The sequence below is a fragment of the Excalfactoria chinensis genome, chromosome 4 (assembly GCF_039878825.1).
Source record: "Excalfactoria chinensis isolate bCotChi1 chromosome 4, bCotChi1.hap2, whole genome shotgun sequence".
Taxonomy (NCBI): domain Eukaryota; kingdom Metazoa; phylum Chordata; class Aves; order Galliformes; family Phasianidae; genus Excalfactoria; species Excalfactoria chinensis.
Window position 1 is genome coordinate 62,940,780 of NC_092828.1, and position 18,801 is coordinate 62,959,580.

The window sequence follows — 18,801 nt, forward strand, 5'->3', positions numbered from 1 at the left end:
TTACCATTACTATTTTTCCTTCTATATTCAATAACACTTCATGCACTCAAGATACATCCTTACAAACACTGCAAATATGCCAGTGAATGAAAGGCAAACAACTACGTGGTTAACTGCTTTATTATAAAGAAAAATGAAACAATGGGAATTGTCAGACATTGGGTCCAATTAATACTTTTATTTTTCAAAAAACCTTACTGAAGTTCTTTTGTTTGTTTGTTCTTTAAAAGTGGCACTGCTAAAACAGGGACTCAAGAAAGCCAGGTACTAATCTTGGCTATCTTACAAACATCTACACAATTCATGAACTTTTCTTCACTCTAATTTCTTCTGTGCTCACAGCCGTGATGACACACAAACAGAATCACCCTAGACACGAACCTGCAAGGCAAAAGCCCCAGGGCGAGAAGGAAAACAGAATATATTGGTTTAAGCTCCCATGTAATCGCATCACCTCTTTTTTCCCCCCTCTTCTTAGGCCGTGTGGGCTTTCTCAGGATATTCAATACATTTGTCCAGGATAAGCATCTTTCTCACTTTCCGAAATAGGCCTGATAGTTACGGCCAGCCCATATCCTTTGAAAAAGAAACTGACCTCTACACTGTGAAAGTGACACTGCTTAACTGCTAAAGAAAACTACCAAAGCTAAGTATACGAGCACTAGTTACCACCATCACGCCACTGACCTTACTGAGAACCAAAATCTGGCTGCTGTGGAGTACAGTTGGACTCAAGAGGTTACCTTGAATTAAAACACTGTAGTCCAGATGTCAGACACTAGCAAAACTCTAAGAAACCTAAAGCATACTACCTTTGAATGAAGCAAAGATATCCAAGTCATTCCTATGCCTATGCCTTTGAAAACATCTCATGGGCAAAACAGGGATGACAGTCTACATTTTTTACACTACCTTCTTCTTAAAAGAGATTCCTTCTTCAAAGAAATTTAAATCAATGTCTTAGTAACTGTAATCAAGTCTTGAGAGAATTGCTTCTTATCAGCTCCAAGCAGGAAGAATTCAGTATTTTATCTTTTATGCATATCTTAAAATGTGCAAAAAATAATGGAGATCTTCACACCTGTGCATTTCAATGGTTTGATTTGCTTGCTCATTTCATCTCATTTCTTGTTCCCCAAGCAGATTGTTAACGCTTGATAAAGTCTGTGAATTAGTACTGTAGCATCGTTTATATCCTGTTGGTCAAATACAGTCCCACAATTGTGGGTCTAAGGATGCCTCATTCCTAATAGGTTTGTTTCTCATGATGAACTATTTTGTCCCATGTGATGCTCACTTACCACCCATTTTTTCCCCTCTGATGTCTAACAGCTAGGCAAAAGGTAGAGTGGAGGCTGGACTGGTCAAGCACTATGCATACGCTGTTTGGCCCAGCAGAGGTGCACAGTTAAAAGCAAATTGCCTCAGACAGAGGCTGAAAAATGCCCCTGATATACAGACTGTGAAGGCTTCATACGGTATTTCATTGCCTTTGAGATCTCTATTGCTTTGTTAAATCCAAGTAAAGTTGCTCAGCAACAGAGGGAATGAATGATAAGCCTTAAATATACACTATTATTCCTTACAGAAACGCAGCTCTGGAAATCCAATTAAAAGGAATAAATTTATAAAATGCAAAAACACTCTATGCATATTTACTTTATATAAATTTATCTAAGATGCTACCCTTGATATCCACTCCCCTTCCCCACAGTATTTTCTGTTTTTATACCGGTTGCCCGTTGTTCAAAAGGTCTTCTTTGAAGCGAAGTTTTCTTTCCAGATCCTGAATCACAGCATCCTTTGAACCTTGAATCTCTTCATCTGATGCTATTCTAGCCGTTCTGCCTGCTTTCTTAGGAAATCCCCTGCAAAACAGTACAGACAAATTCATGAACTTTCCTGAAATCATTGGTACTCAGGATGGATAAAATCCTGCCAATAGTGAACAATGTGTCACTGTGTCTTTGAAATTAGAAGTCTAGGATCTTTACTTGCTTTGCTGTTCCTTCTAACTCACATCACTGATTCAACGGTTAGTTTAAGTAAAAAGCTGAAATTATGCTTTATTTGAAAGTCAAGTATTGGTTAGAATAGGGCTCAGGGTACTACAGCCATGGCTGTAACATCATATACTTAAAGAGGAGACTGATGAACAATGGCAAGAAAGCAAAGCAAGAGAACACATGAAAGCAAAAGTGTGATCAAATAAGGACAGATGGAAGATAAACTAGGTTCCCACCAAGTGCCATATAGAAAAAGATCAGAAAGAAGTACAACAAGGTAGTTAATCATTAATTTCTTATACTATTTATTAACTAATTTCTTGGTTCAGACTTTCAATACACAATGCATAACTTCATGTTTATTCTTCATATCTCTGAACACACACCCAGAAGGCAACACGTTATTACTGAAGGAATAGCCATTCACAAAGTCTAGGTTACGTTCGCAAGGATTAGTATCATGCCCTTAAAGCAGTTTTTAGCAGCACAGTCTGCAACGGAATGGCATCCATGTAGCAGTCTGCATTCACTGGGCAAAATTATCCCCCATGCCAGTCTACAAGCTCCAATGGTATTTCAGGATATTATGGAATGGCACAGGAAATATTTTTTTCCAGTCTGCACTAGTATTAAATGCTTTTCAGTAATGCTATCATAGTTCTACTGCTGGGAACACTCAACAATATTTTCCTCTACTGGAGATGAGCTTCAATATTAGTGGGGTTTTTTTGCTTGTTTTTCTGTTTTGTTTTTTTGTTTGTTTTTTGTTGTTGTTGTTTTGTTTTTTGTTTTTTGTTGTTGTTGTTGTTTTTAGTAATTAATTAGGGCTCAGCCCATTATAAAGGAATGAATTACACAGAATCACAGAATTGTAGGGGTTGGAAGGGACCTCCAGAGATCACTGAGTCCAACCCCCCTGCCAAAGCAGGTTCCCTACACCAGGTCGCACAGGTAGGCACCCAGGTGGGTCTTGAATATCTGCAGAGAAGGAGACTCCACAACCCCCCTGGGCAGCCTGTTCCAGTGCTCTTACTCTCACCATAAAGAAGTTCTTGCACATATTCGTGCGGAACTTCCTATGCTCCAGTTTCTGCCTGTTTCCCCTTGTCCTGTCTCCACACACTGCTGAAAGGAGTCTGGCCTCCCCACTCTGCCCCCATGTTTTTACATGAAACACAGAATCAATTCAGCTAAATTGCCAAACTCACAGATGATAGAAATGGAAAATTTAGACCAGCATGATAGGGGCAAACTTCTTCCTAATACACAACATGATAATTTAATTACCAGCACGAAGACATTCAACTAGAATCATAAGGAGATAACAAAGTTTCTTGGCAATTGTACAGTACTATGTTTCATTATCATTCACAGTCAGATAAAACTTATTCCTCAGAAAGCATTTTCAGTGGTAACCTTCACCATGAGCTAAAACTGAGCAATGCATAAATGCTGTCAAAAGCAAAAACCAAAATTAAATGTACAGATTGAGAAGACAGTAACTGGAAGCATCATGTCTGAATTCCTAATTCATACTCTGCTACTGGAAGTAAATCTAAATCAGGAAAACAGTGCAGTTGTTGTAAAAAAAACCCCTCTGTTTCACCTCAAATCACAGAAGAAGAGCAGACGTGCCTAGCGCTGCAGAAAGCAGAGCACAACAAATTTACAGTTTACCCAGGGAAGTCTGAGTACTGTGGGCTAAGCGCTCAGGAGTGGATTTCAAGCAAGAAGTGAAAGAATTTTGAGGCATTATCAGTAATCTCTGAAAGCAGAAAGTCCCTAAGCAAGCACATATATTTTTAAAAGGGGAATGCATACTGCAACAACAACCGTCAGTTAAGTTCAATGTCCATACCGATCACAAGAAAACAATATTACAGTCAACTTCAAAGCAGTGTAGTGCAATAAGGCAATGAAAATTGTATCGAATCAAAGTTCATTCATTTCTCTCTGTCAGGCTGCCAGGCACAGAGAGAGGCAGAGTCAGCTTTGATACACTTCAGTTTATGTCTTCTGAGTAAGTCCTCAGGAGATTCAGCAGTTCCCTGGCAAATGAAGCAAACACCGCCTGGCTAAAATTTCTCTATAAAATTTCTATTATATAATTATTTTCTGCACAACTGCCTAAGAACACCATTCAGAGAGTGGTAACTATTTGTTTTTCCCTATAAAATCGGAAGAACATAAACCAATGAGGTCTTCCTAAGGTCTGAGCTGTACTTAGTATTTCAGTCTTTACAACTGGAGAAGATGCACAGTTCTCAAATGACTGAACTTGGCTGATGACACTGAACTTGGAGAGGCTGCAAGTCATTTACACAGCTATCATCTACATAATTAGTCTAGAAGCGATGCAATGATGATGAAATTCAGGAAAAATGCTCAAAGCCTGACAACAATACAAATAAAACTAACACCAACATATTATCAATTTCACAGAAGAATCTGCGTTACTAAAACCTGAATGACAATGCAATTATCTCGAAACGAATATCAATATAATTCTGGGACACTACGGTACAAGAAAATTCATCAGTTCCTTTTACTTTTTTTTGTTGGACACCAAGTCCAGTTATAACACAGAGCACTTCAAGAAAGATGCTTTTAAAACACTGCCCCTGTGACAAGGTTGGAAAATTTTGCTTATTTATTCAGGAAATGAAGAGAACGGAGATAAGAAAACATAAAACATCAGAAAATTGTTGGCATTCAGTAATTCTCCATGGCTGTTGATGAAAAGTAGAGAACTAGATTTGAAGAAAGGCAGACTTAGCTTTGACAAACACAGTGTACAACTCTCCTCTCTACTCATTAACAATGGCAGTTAAACAAGGGAACAAGTTATGCAGGGAAGCTAAGGAATTTAAAGAACAAGGTAAGCAAATGTTTCAGCAATGGCCCAGGGATCCCTGGTAGCATTTAATACAAGAGGCATACTCCTTAACAACATTCCAGATCTCTGCTCATGTGCCAGAACATCCTGAACTTTGCACAGTGGAGCTGGAAATGTCATGTAAGACCCAGTCAAGGCAATTTGCCTGAAAATAGGTTCTATTTTCTTTACTTGCATTAAATATTTAATCAAGGAGCTAGTCTAAAAATATAACTATAAAAGTGAGCATTGGACAAAATGACAAAATGTCTTAGAACTACCTCCCTCTCCCCCCCCTCCCCTTTTTCTTTTCTTTTCTTTTCTTTTCTTTTCTTTTCTTTTCTTTTCTTTTCTTTTCTTTTCTTTTCTTTTCTTTTCTTTTCTTTTCTTTTCTTTTCTTTTCTTTTCTTTTCTTTTCTTTTCTTTTCTTTTCTTTTCTTTTCTTTTCATCTTCTCTTAGGGATAATATCAAACAAACAAGTTCTGCCAATTTATTTGTGCATTTCTGTGTTCAATCTTTGCCTGATGCAGTGTACGCTGGAAGAATTAAAGTTGGAAAAGGCATAATTAAAGACAATGACACAATAGCAGCCACAAATGTGCAAAGAATAAGCCTTTGAGAATCAGCCCGAAACTCACATTGATTTTACGCACCTCTGAAATGTGCATCACTGAAGTCACGGAGTGCATGAATAGAAGCACAGATAACAGCCCACAAGTATGAATTCTTTCAGCCAGTAAGGGTGCAAGGAAATTTCTAAAACTCAAGCAAACTTAATTCACACACACAGATTTTTGACAGTAAAGACTTTTGCAACTTATGCTTGGCTCTTCTTAGTTTTAAATATTTGCCCTAACATTTGTTTAGACAGGCCAAACCAGCAGTACTTTTCATGTTTTAATTACACGGAGCGCACACTGGATGTGATTCCCCCCTCTCTTCCTACGTACCTTTTACAGTGTAAATAAGGGCAACAGACTAGCTGTTGTTATCCTTCCAAGAACAAATTCCTGTTTGCAGCCAACATGGCTCAGTTTCACAGAAATCTAAATCAATTCTCTGGTACTGAGGTAATGAACAGTAACTTGATTTTTCCTTTTAAACTGAAGTCTTCCAAAAATACAGCTAATTCCTGTCCATTTAACAGATTTTTTACTTAATGCAGGAACAAAGTTACTATAAGCACAGTAACAGGCCATGAACTCTGAAGTAGCAGCTGCATCTAAAAATCATTTCAGCCTGATCTAGTCGTATATACTGTGGAGACTAGGAGCTAGCTCTACTCATAACATGACATTAAATGTACCTGAACTAAGAGAAGGCCTAAGGCAGAGTCCTGGCTGAGGATATTAGTACAAAATGACACAACAGTAACAAAGTCCAATTTCTACCACCCAAGAACTAGTTATGAAATTGTTGGATAGCTTTGGATAGGATCAAGATTGAAATGAATAATATATTGTGAGCAAGTCAGCTCCTTCTTAAGAACTTGATCACACAACGTGGTGAGACAGCACAGAACAACTCACCTACACAGTGCATGACTACCACTCCAAATTTATTTTTCTAAGTCTTATCTTCAAAAACGCACTTCTACTCATGAAATGAATGACCATTTTTTCATTCTCCTGTTCGGTTTCATCTTTCCCATCTGAGCAAATGACTCCTCTGCTTCATACTGCACTGGTTACCACAGAAACATAAGTGCTGTTTGTTTTTCAAATGGTGTCCGCATATTTGGAGAACAACTGAAGAAAACAATAACTCTTTTGTAACTGGTAATCCTACCTGTCTTTCAGACTGCTACCAGCGTTATGCTAGAACCACTGGTCAAGAAGAAATCACAGAAGCAGTGACGGCACTTGAAAATAAAGAAGACTGGCACAACCCTTATGGTCTTGAACTCTTGAGAAGAAACAGGAAACTGACTGAAGTATGTGAAGAAAAAACCTATACAGGTTTGAGAAAAGGAATCATAATATCGAAGATATTAACTTGTACTCGTCATGATTAAATGCTATTTTCAGTGGAAAAGTACAGCTACTAGTTCTCTTAGTTAACTTCACTTGTCCTCTTGCAACAATCTTAAGCATCTCTGTCCATCATTTTAAAAAGAAGTAGATAAAAATATCTGGAAAATCAAGTTCTCCAGATGCAATGGTTGTCAAGAGCTGGGTAAGTTTGGCTACTGTCTGTATAAGTTAAAACATTGATTTCACCTTCTGAGCTGTTTCAATAGATTAGACCTGAGACACAGCCTGGATTTAAAAGTTCACATGAGACAAATACGCATTCATCGTATTTCAAAAAAGCTAATATGGATATGCATTTAACAACTAGCAGTTGCACAAACATAACATTGTCACATTATACAAAACCAAAATCCCCAGTATAAGGTGTTTGTTGGCATAATCAACAAGAAGTGATCTGATATCACAGATAAACCACATAAGTGTTGCTCTAATAGCCATAAGTAAGACCCAAGCCATGAGAAAAGAAGGTACAACACAATAAATCACAAACCTTTGAACAAAAATCATCTAATGGGCACAAACAATAGCTTTACATAATTGGAAGTTGGGAATAAAAGTTAACCCCAGTATTTGCTGGAATTTTTCCAAGACAGAAACACATTAAGATACAGCTTCCTGAGCCCCAAAGTGAGCTGCAGGGATGAATGAACAACCAGCACAGAGAAGAGCTACCTCAGCAACAGGAAGACATCCTGACTTCCCTACCTTGTGGCAGAATTCTTAATTTATAACTAATTAATCCTCTTGCATGTCACAATTTTCACATAATCTACAAGTAATTTCAATTATTTTTACAGTTGTAACTGTAAATTACAGAAATAACTTAAACAGGAAAAACAAATGTAGGACTACATAGGATATCAATACATTCTAGTCAAAAAAGAAAGCTGGTATTTGTACCAACAGACTGTTGAAAGTTGTAAGATAAAAACATGGAGAGACGTTAATTTCCTCACAATGGTTACCATCACTGCTGATTCAGGAAACACAAATACTACTTTGCTTCTTTACATTGCTTGAGAAAGAATTCAATGCACAAGTCACAGCACACAGCTTCAGAAACAGATGAGCAGGTCTGGATTCAGAGAGGAAAAAACATGCAGAGTTCTCTGATGTTGCCATTCCTGCCATCCCCACAGAATTCCTGTTAAGGAATTTAGAATTATAGAATATCCAGACTTGGAAGGGACCCGTAAGGATCACTGAGTCCAACACCTGCCTTGACACAGCACCAGCCAAAATTCAACCCTATGTCTGAGACCATTTTTTTTCCCTCCAGGTTGTGACTAAAATAATATTAATGAAAATATCTACCTTAAGGAGTATCTACTTCAAGAAAATACTTTTATTTGGAGTTTCTTTCAGAAAGGTATATGTATAAATGACTGTATGTGGTATTTTAGAAAGAAATTTGAGTTCCTCAAGGTGCTTTTTTCATAGCATGATTTATGCGGTTTATATTTTACTGTTTACTAACTTGTCAGTAAACCTCTTTTCTTTAAGTTTGCTTTCATTTATGCCCACATAAACTTAGCAATGTATGTGCTTACTCAGAATTTGTCTTTTCCAATTGTTAAAAATGTATACTCATTTAATATAGACATAAGTCATACATTTAGATTCTTATGTGGATGGTGAAGGTCAGATTCAAGCTTCCACAGATTTTAGTGTGGACAAAACACCCTCAACTCTTGGTTTCCGTCACACACCAAACCTGTTTCCAGCAAGCCTTTTGTAACTGAAAGCTAACGAGTCCGATACATTTATACACCCAGAGAACCTTCTTTAGGTAGAAAGAGTGAGCCAAGATTTTTACCAGCTGTATCCAAACAACCTAACTTCAGCCAAGTTTTATCTCAGAAACAACTGATGAGCGTTCATAATTCCCTGAAGTATTTAATTAGCTGTGGTGCTCTACCAGTACTTCTTGTCTTGCTGAGTAACACAATGTTCTGGCAAGATACGAATTTATCAAATCTGCCCCATCACAAAAAAATGGTTGTTCCTGAAGTCTGTTAAGCCAACATGGCTACATCATAGTCACAGTTTGAAAACGACCCTAATTACAAAGTGGTTAGAGCTTATTGGAAATTCCAGATATATTTTATGCAACTGGAATACTGACTGTACAACCATTGCAAATAAATGCTTAGAATATTTAAAAGAGAATTAATATGTACTAACTACACAAAGCTGCTTTCTATGTTTCAGATGTCCAGATAAAATGTAGCAAGTTCATAAGCAGTTTTTCTCATGCTTCAGGGATGGCTGTAAGGCTACATCTGGGAGTGCTAAATATTTCCATATCTATAAATTGAGAGAATATGCATACCATCAAACTGGCTTAAATAATGGTATATTATCTGCAGAGTCACAAAACCAAGGAAAAATTCTGTTCTTAGCTATAACATCAGCCCTGCAATGTTTATTGTTTTACCTACATTCTCCTCTTAGCACAGAATACATTTGGCTATCAGGGACGCAATTTTGCCTGAATGAGTATAAGGTACCATTGTTAAAAGACCATATAATCAAAATATGAGCAGTAAATTACAACCCTCAAATACACAAATACACAAAAAGGAAAACAAAAACACTGAAGGCCGACAGTAAAGCTGTACTAAGAGCATTTTATCTGCTACAGGCACTCAGTATAAATTGTACACGTATCTAAATGCAACTACAATTCCAAATCAACTTCCACTGAAGTTAAAATATAGTAATAAATCAACTTCCACTGAAGTTAAAATATAGTAATAAATCATAAAGTTATCTTTTAAAGAGCAAATCCTACCAATTCAAATACTGCACTTGGAGTCTTTCATCAAACATACATCTATCTCCTTTACATCAATGGCATTTCAAACTGTGGCTAGTCTACTTTCAGAAACCCGCAATTATCACAACTATGCAACAGATTTAGAAGTAGAGACAAAGCTAAATGGCTTGATGAATGTTTTAGGTACCAAGCTGAACCAAAACTTTGAATACCATAATTCACCCTTTGCAGCCAGTCTGTTACAGCATGCTGTCAATACCATAAATTTCAATCAATGGATCTTAGAGATGTGTGGAATACAGAGTAAGAATATAGGCTGGGGATATGGAATACTGACTCAAAGAGTATGGCATCTCAGAAAAATAAATATGTTCAAGGAAAGAGGATTTGTGAAGGTAGAGCAAAAGACAAGGGAAAAGATGAAGCAAAAGTGAAAATGATAAAAAACACAATAGAAGAACTGAAATTGTAGCAGAAACCAGAGGAGACCAAAAGACCTGTAACAACAGGTTTTTTTTCTTCATCAAGCAGTGCATCCTCCCCGTGTTTTAATGTTATAATTAAAATGGCAAATATTCATTATATGTATGTGTATACACACACACACAGATAGATAATAGACATATATATACAGACACATAAATCATATACTCATACACTCAGTGTGGTTAACATGATACATTTTCCACCTGGACTATATTTCCAGAGGGAATGCAGTCCAAATAGCACAATCTTCTTGCCCTGCCCAGCTCAGAAACTGAGGCTGAGAGAGGCACACTATCATGTGCATAACCAGGTCGGCTGCTAGGCTAGGAGGAGTAAGGAAAATGGTAAAGAGGGAAGCATCCTTGCAGAGTTAAGCCTCTATTTGTGTCCAAAGACTGAACGGGATGAGGAAGAGGAGCACAGCTAAATATTTCAAGTAAGAACGCATGCATGAATGCAGCAACATGGTGAAAGGTACTGCTCCCCACCTTTAGGGAACACAGCAGAAGACTGAGCTGTTGCTGTCACCATCACAAAACACTGAAGGGAACTCAAAAAAGAATCCAGTACTCATGCCCACAATGGTTTGCCCTAAGCAATGCAACAGAACAAGCATGTAACAGAACTATGTAACTACGTGTGTTTGCTATATTACCAAATCAAGGGTAGATTCAGTCTTTTATTGGCTGTGCCTGCTGCCAAGCTGTCAGTAAATCAATCATGCAATTTTCAACAGTCAGTATCAACAGAGAAACACAGTCAGTGCAAGGGAAACAGTAAGACAAAAAATCAACTATTATGAGTGAAAGAGCAAACTGTACAATTTATTCAATTTTCTCTTATTTCTGTTTTATGGCCAGATTCTATAATGAGCCATATGACAGAAATCAAGATAAATAAATGTTGGGGTTTTAAAAGTATATATATATATATGATTTATTACTTTGATATCTGTCTGCTTTACTCCTTCTATTCCTTTGCAGATCTTAGACTACAGCAGTTCCCACCACAGCAGTACATAGCTGAGCAAGTCACCTAGCTACACTGAATATGTTTAGACAAACTTCTAGACAAAGTTATAAATAAGCCTTGGATACAACTATTCTCATTTTTGTTCTTCAGCACGTCTTTGTTCTCCAAGGATGGAATGAGAGTCTAGTGCCAGCAGAAAGACAAACTGATCTATGATGGGAGCTGACGTGCTCCAAAATACTATTTTGGCCTTTAGGGAAGACAGAAGGAGAAGACAAGCATTTGGAGTTCTTAGGGGAAGGGGTTCTGTTTGTTCTTATGCACTCCTTTTTGAAATCCCCTCCCAAACCCTCTTCCAGACTTCCTTGGAAATAAGCCTCCAGGCAAAATTCAATACATCATGACCATTCTGTTGTCAGGTACATACTTCAGTAACTTATATTTCAAGTATCACAAAGCTACAGGGAGTTTTGAACAACACTCTCCTTCATTTTTCTCTGTGCCCAGATGCAATGGGAATGTAAGACTGCAAATATCACTGAATACATGTCTTAAAACTGAGTCACGAGAAGGGTTTTATTGGATCTCCATGCACCACCCCCGGCATGTAGAACCTTTTGCTGCTGCTTTCATATATTCATCAGCTCCACTGATGCTCCCTCTCTGCTATTCTGAATATAGTACCCTTTCAGAATCTGAATTCTGTGATGATTAGAAAACTTTAACAAATCTCCATCACAGAGGCATTAGCAAACAATTTACATATCTCTTTTAGCTGGCAACTAGCAGCAAAGGACCCTAGAAAACTATAAAATGAAACAAGTGCAATAATCTTCCATACAATCTCCAGAGGAACTCAAAGTGCTCATTAGCTAATACTTACGGAGGCATCACTCCTTTCGGGAGGCCTAACGCGTTGACAGAAACGGGTGGTGGCTGGGACGGCAGCATGGAGCTGAGAAAAGCTGCTGGAGACTGGCCAGAATTAGGAAATCTAGGAGTTGGAGACAGGCTGTGGGAAGGTGAAGAAAGGGAAGGGAGAGGAGGAGGTGGAGGGGGTGGAAGTGGAAAGGAATCACACGCCGGATACGTTGCGGTTGGACTAAAGACAGGTGGAGGTGGGGGGGGAGGAGATGGAGAAGAAGGAGACCATCCATACTCCCCTTCCGGAGCAAACTGCTGAGAGAAAGGGGGAACAGGTACTCTCCCAAACTGTTTTTGAGAAGCAGTCGGAGACATAGGAGAAGGAAGGCTGGATGTAGATGATCCTGAAGAAGGAGTCACGTAACCTGAAGCAGGGCTGATGTTCTGAGCAGCAATGAATTGCTTAGGCCGAGCGTAGTTAAAGGAGCTGTTAGACTGCATGCTTGGGGAAGTATGAGAGTTGAGAATACTCATTGGCACAGGAGAAACAACAGACTGGCTGGACTCAAGTTCTTGGAAGGAGGGGGGAGGAGGGAAGGAAGGAGATGAGGGAGTGTGCTGACGGTGTTCAGCTTGCTGCTGTTGACGATACCACTGGCCACTTTCTTGCTCCAGACGAATTTGGTTCTGCAGCTGCTGTATTTTTATAGGGTCCCTGTAGGAAGGAAAAATAGACAAAAAATGATCAGACATGCAGTGTTTGTCCGGAGGAGGTAAAAATTCCACGGAGTTATTGGTGTAGGAGAATTAGAAGCCAAGGGAAGCTCGAAGTATTTACATATATTGAATAGTCCTACTTTTCAGAGCTAGATATTATTACAAAAGCATATCCAGAGTAGAAGTCAACAGAATCTTCAGTTCTCAATAAAGGTACGCTGTAAGTCAATTTGAAGACATTTAGCATATTTACAAGAGCAACCAAATACTGTAAGTAATAAATAACACGTAGATGTTCTTAAGTAGGGTTTATTTCATTCTACTTTTCTACTTCATTCTGTGGCCCGGTTCCCCTAATAAGCCTCAGGTATTTACTCAGTGATAGCTTCAGCATTAATTTCTGCAGTAGCCCATGTGTGCAGATCAGACAAGCTTAATTAATGCCATATTTTTAATGAGTTACTCAGAAACAAAGGACCAATTTCTAATGTTAGTACCACATGTGTACCTGCAGATGAGCAAAGGAGACTTCCAGGAAATACTTATAACCTAAGGAGATAGTAAACAGATTCCTCATATATTTATCCCCACTTTGTTTCCAAGATTTATTCTAAGTAACTGTTAATTCTGAGGCGTATCTTAGTAGGTGCTGAATACAGCTCTAAAGAAATGTAAGTTGCAGTACGAATCAGCTCAAAGGAAAATAAGTTCTTCCTTTAAAAAAAAAAAAAGTGACATTCACTAAAAAAACCATTGACAAAACAATAACTAAAAAATATAGAGAAACACTGATTAAGTTGATTAAGTAAAACAAATAATCAAACAAAAGCCCCCAGCATGTTCAGTAGCAAAGCAAACCAGAGCGTGCACTGGTTCTCTAATACTGTTGTTGCAATGCCATTGTGACCTTCCTATTAATTGCTCCTTTATAAAACAGGAGGCCAGAACAATAAGGAGACTGCAGCAGCCCATTTTAATTGCTGTTCTGCTGTAGTAGTAGGAGTGCAATGTAAGTGAAGTCCAAATGAAAATGGAAATCAAGCTTAACTGCATGGTCTTAAAATTAGGCAGACTGACTTGCTTTAAAATTATCAAGTTCCAGCTGGAAATCATAATTTTGCCTCAACACTCCAGATGACAACAAAGCTCTAGCATATGAGCATATACCTTTCCTGTATATTAGATATACAAATCCTTTATTATATACAAGTGTCACTGTCTATATATAATTTAGGTCATTTAGGCGGAAATCTTAGAAGCTGTCTGCTTAATGCATGGCATATGAATGCATGATTCTGGCACAACAGTATACTTCTGTTGGTAGCAACAAAGCTAGAAATGGTGCTGTCATCATATTTTCCATTCTAAGATTAATTTTGATATTCCAGCCATTCATATTTCCCAGAAAATGTTTGCTGACAATAACTCTGCTTGTGATCTCGGGCCAAAGGACATTGTTTAGATAAAATAGGAGAGTGAGACAATTTAGGACAGAAAACTGAAAAACCAGTTCCTTACTTATAACAGTTGCTTTTTTTCTTTTTAGTAATAAGGATGGTTCATTCAGGCTACTTAAGTTATCTCACCATCAATACATATTTTGGTACACATTAGATCACATTATTAAAAAGTTGCAGTCCACTTGCAGATTTTGTACATTCTTTTTTAATGCATAGTGACCCTAAATTCCTACGAGTTCAACTTTTCACTTCAAAAAGCACAGGCTGAACTTAAGTTTTCAGTTTTCACTGAACTATGTAAGAATCTCCAGTCCCTACATGGGCTGAAGCAGCACAGTGTCTTTTCTTTTAGGTCACATTAACTGTCTTGGCTGATGACAGAAACAGCTGAAGTCATTTCTGATTGAGGTAAATCCTGCAAAACTACTACTTTGGAGATGGACTGTATAATGTACAATTATTTCAAAATCCCTACTTTCTCTTCTATCATAATCACACACACCATAACATCTTTTGATTCATTACAGAGAGATGAAGGTTTAAAAAGAAATTGGGAAATTTAGTATTGTAAATGCTGAAATTCATCTGTCTCCATCACTTCTGCTTTCCTAACATATACTAAAAGCAAGTTAGAGCGTCTTGTCTTGGGACTTTTTGTTTTCATTGCCAAGTCACTTGGCCATACGCCCAGCCAACAGCACAACACAAATGACCATCTATGGCCCTGCCAATGGTAGGCACCCTACTACAAGTGTCTGCCACTAAACTGCTGCTGTACCAATCTGGGCAGCAATAAATACCAGATTCAGAGTATGACTACAAAAGGTCGGCAAACAAACATGAGGTTCCCCTGCTCTCACACAAAGCATAACTTGAGGCCACAAGGATATACACGCCTGTAAATCATGGTTTACTAGCCCAGGACAGCACTAATTCCATTGACAAATCTTTTTATCAGGTTAGGGTCCAGAAAAAGCAGGCTTACGTCTGCTTGAAACATAACATGTGGGCATCATTATCACATCAATTCACAGAGCAAATAAATAAAGATCTTATAACAGATTTCCATTCCAGTGATAGAAACATACGATCATTGTTTGCACAAGAATGCTCTCCATCTCAGAAGCTCTTCTTTTAACAGCAAAAAACAGCCCTATACATACTAATTTCTTGAGCAGTGTGTCGCTATGAAGAAAGAATAAACAAAGAAGGAAGTATAATCAAAGTCACCAGTGTTACTTTCTAATAACACTGCCAGAGGTGGAAGTTCTGACACAGGTATGTCATCAACTACATGGCTCCTGTACCACAGGGGCACAGGAGTCAAAAAGATGCAATGGAATCAGTCTGTTTTGTTGCCCTCATCCATAGTGAAACAAAGGCAACAAAAAGTGAATAAGTTTAATTGTAACTATATCCTCTTTCCTATCAGATTAAATGTGTTTTGCAATCCAAGTGTTTCAAATGACACGCTTGCTTTCAGGGAACACATCAAGCTTGTTTAAACAGCTTAAGGGAAAAAAATATTTTCTCATGAAGATTTTTCAATTTTACTGAATAATAACAACATAAAAATGAACAGTTAAAACTAAATTTATGGTAAAATTTAATCAGTTAATGGCAGGAGAAATTAATTAAAAAGTCACACTAAAGATACAGCAAATACTGAGGATACAGAGAAATTTCAGAAGGCTCAGAAAACCACACCGAAGTAGCCCATGAATATCCTTAAGAAGTCTGCTTTCATATTTCTGAATATTACTTTCAATACCAAGTACTTCAATACTATGCCACCTTCCATCATCTATCAGCGTTCCTGGTCAACTGGAGAAGTCCCAGAAGAGTGGAGACTTGCCAACATGACTTCCATCAACAAGAAGGGTTGTAAGGAGGATCTGGGGAACTACAGGCCTGTCAGCCTGACCTCAGTGACAGGAAAGATTATGGAACAGATTGTCTTGAGGGAGATAACACAGCACGTGTGGGACAACTGGGGGATCAGGCCTAGGTAGCATGGGATCATGGAAGGCAAGTCCTGATTGACCAACCTGATCTCATTCTATGATCAAGAGACCAGCCTGGTGGACAATGGAAAGGCTATTGATGTGGTCTATCTTGACATCAGCAAAACCTTCTACACTGTCTCCCACAGTATTCTCCTGAAGAAGCTGGCAGCCCATGGCTTGGACAGGTACACTATTCACTAGGTAAAATGAGGAGGCTCAGGAGTGACCTTATTGCTCTCTATAAATCCCTGAACAAAGACTGTAGTGAGGTAGGGGTCAGCCTCTTCTCTCATGTAACTTGTGATACGACTAGAGGAAAAGGATTCAAGTTGCACCAGGCGAGATTCAGCTTGGACATAAGGAAATACTACTTTTCTGAAAGAGTAGTCAGATGCTGGAATAGGCTGCCTGGGGAGGCGGTGGAGCGACCCTAGAGGTGTTTGAGGAACATCTGGACATTGTGTTGAGGGACATAGTTTAGTGGACAATTGGACTGGATGATCTTGTAGGTCTTTTCCAACCTTGGTGATTCGACAATTCTATTCTCACCAAAGATGTTTAGTTTTCATATGTTCTAATAGACATGATAAATTAAAAGGAAAATAAACGAACTACAACAACTACAAAAGAAACCAACAGTAAAAACAGTGATATTTTAATGGAAGCGGATATTAGTTGCAACAGCTAAAAAAAATAGAATTTATCCAGTAATTATTTACAGTCTGAACATGTACAAATTTGCTGTTGACAATACTTAATCTTCTCTTACAACCTACTAGGCTGGGAAAGCACAGACTTTTCACCTTCACTTACAAGTTTGTCTCAGTTAGTTTGCCACTTACTACACACTTCTAACTGTGCAAAGAAACTGGAGACTGAGAAAGGAGAGAGGAAAAACTCAGTTTGTTCAGCAGTGAAGAGTGAGGTTTATGCTTGCATCATTAGCACAAGAGGTTGTGATAGTAAATGGAAGTTACTCCTGGAGAAGCGTTTGTCTACACAGCAGTTTTTTTGTTTGTTTGTTTGTTTTGTTTTTTTAAATAATTCAAGTTACTAAAGAGTTATAAGTTTTTCTCTTTTTTTCATATTTCTGTACTTTTCTTTAGAAATTTCAGACTTGTCAGTGTCGGTGCTTGTTACACCTTGCCTCATTTCCAGCCTGGTTTCCATTTCCCTTTTATTCTGTGGGAGCACGGTTTGGCTCTGAATCCCCCCTCTACTTTCAAACTGGGACAGTACTTAAGTAAAAAAACTGAGAAAGTGCTAAACTGTGAAAAGGGCAGGAGTTAAACTAGCCTTCATGTAGTGGACATTCGTGAAATACTATGAGACTTTCAGTGGAAATTAGCCTTGTTCAGCAGACATAGCAAACTAGTTACCTTGAAAGTGGTTGAGTTAACTACCTCAGCATTCTTCCCACCAAAATGACCTAGTATGGCCAGTGACAAATAGGCTGGCTTGAAAGTCTGCTTCTGTGATTGTCATAAAGCAGAGCCATACCAGCACTAATATTTAGTTCTTCCACTGAAGAAGAAAAACAACAACAGCAACAAAAAACGCACAAATGGTTGGCTGATTGCTCAAGGTGAAAGTGTAAAACTAAGCAGAGAACAAACCAGGTGAGGTTTCAGGCCTTCATCTCCCATCAGAACAGTTGCATGCACGGGTTCCATTTTGAAGACTCTAAACTAGCTCAGCAATACACTGCCTTTCATGAGAAACATCTGAAAACAGATACGCAAAGGACAGACAAGATGCCTTAGGCTTTTGGTGGCTGACTACAGAATTTTATGTTTTTAAAAGCAAAACATTGATTACATGAGAAAAGTGGACCAGAAAACACTAATTACGTGAGAAAAGTGAACCAGAATCTTCTCAAAGGTCACCATTAAATATGGCATTAACAGTTGCTCAAGGACTGATGTTCTGAGGTAGGCACTTGGCTGGTTTATCGTTCTGTACTATATCATTTCTTTTTTCCTCCTGACACATTCTTTGCATCATATTATTTTGAAAATGAATAGAGCAGTCTTGGAGAACTAAACAGGTAGGAACCACCACCAAGCCCAGGCCAAACTGCTAGGAAGCAGCACAATAGAACAGGGGAAGTGCAGGAGACAGACAGATGGTCTCTAAAAGAATCAGCACTGGATTGCAGCATATACTAGAGCAGATGCCATTTTCAGGGCACAAAAAATCCATCATATTTCAAGGCCTCTGCTAGTCTTATTCACAGGCTCCCAGAATTAGGATATCTAACAACTTTATGTTTATCTAGTATCTCTGAGCTTGTAAAAAATGTTAAAATTCTTTACTAGAAGAAAGAATGCCTGAAACATCTTTTGGAAAACACCTTATTGTTTGCAGTGTAATAGTCAGCTCCTTGCAGTTCTGTTTTTTTATATCTTGAAGAAAGAAACAGCTTTGTCTTTGTCTGGATCAACAGTGCTGTCTGTGCTAAGGAATGATAATGGGTATCCACCTGACTGAACCGACTGAACTTAGTGGTGCTAGCTTTGCTTTTTTCACCACATGTTCACAGTTCAGCACACTGCTTGATAGTCCACTCTTGGCATCCAAAGTCACCGTGAGGTATAATCTA

General features: G+C 38.3%; 1 protein-coding gene across 4 annotated transcripts in view; it reads right to left on the reverse strand.

Moving 5' to 3' along the window:
* PALLD (palladin, cytoskeletal associated protein) overlaps positions 1-18,801 on the reverse strand; it is a 172,422-nt gene that overhangs the window by 20,582 nt on the left and 133,039 nt on the right. For all 4 annotated transcript variants that reach the window (XM_072334084.1, XM_072334081.1, XM_072334082.1 and 1 more), the window contains 2 exons: positions 12,036-12,731; positions 1,733-1,868 (listed from right to left, as the gene is read on the reverse strand). In XM_072334084.1, coding sequence (XP_072190185.1) covers positions 1,733-1,868; positions 12,036-12,731 — 832 coding nt within the window. The remainder of the gene's footprint in view (positions 1-1,732; positions 1,869-12,035; positions 12,732-18,801) is intronic.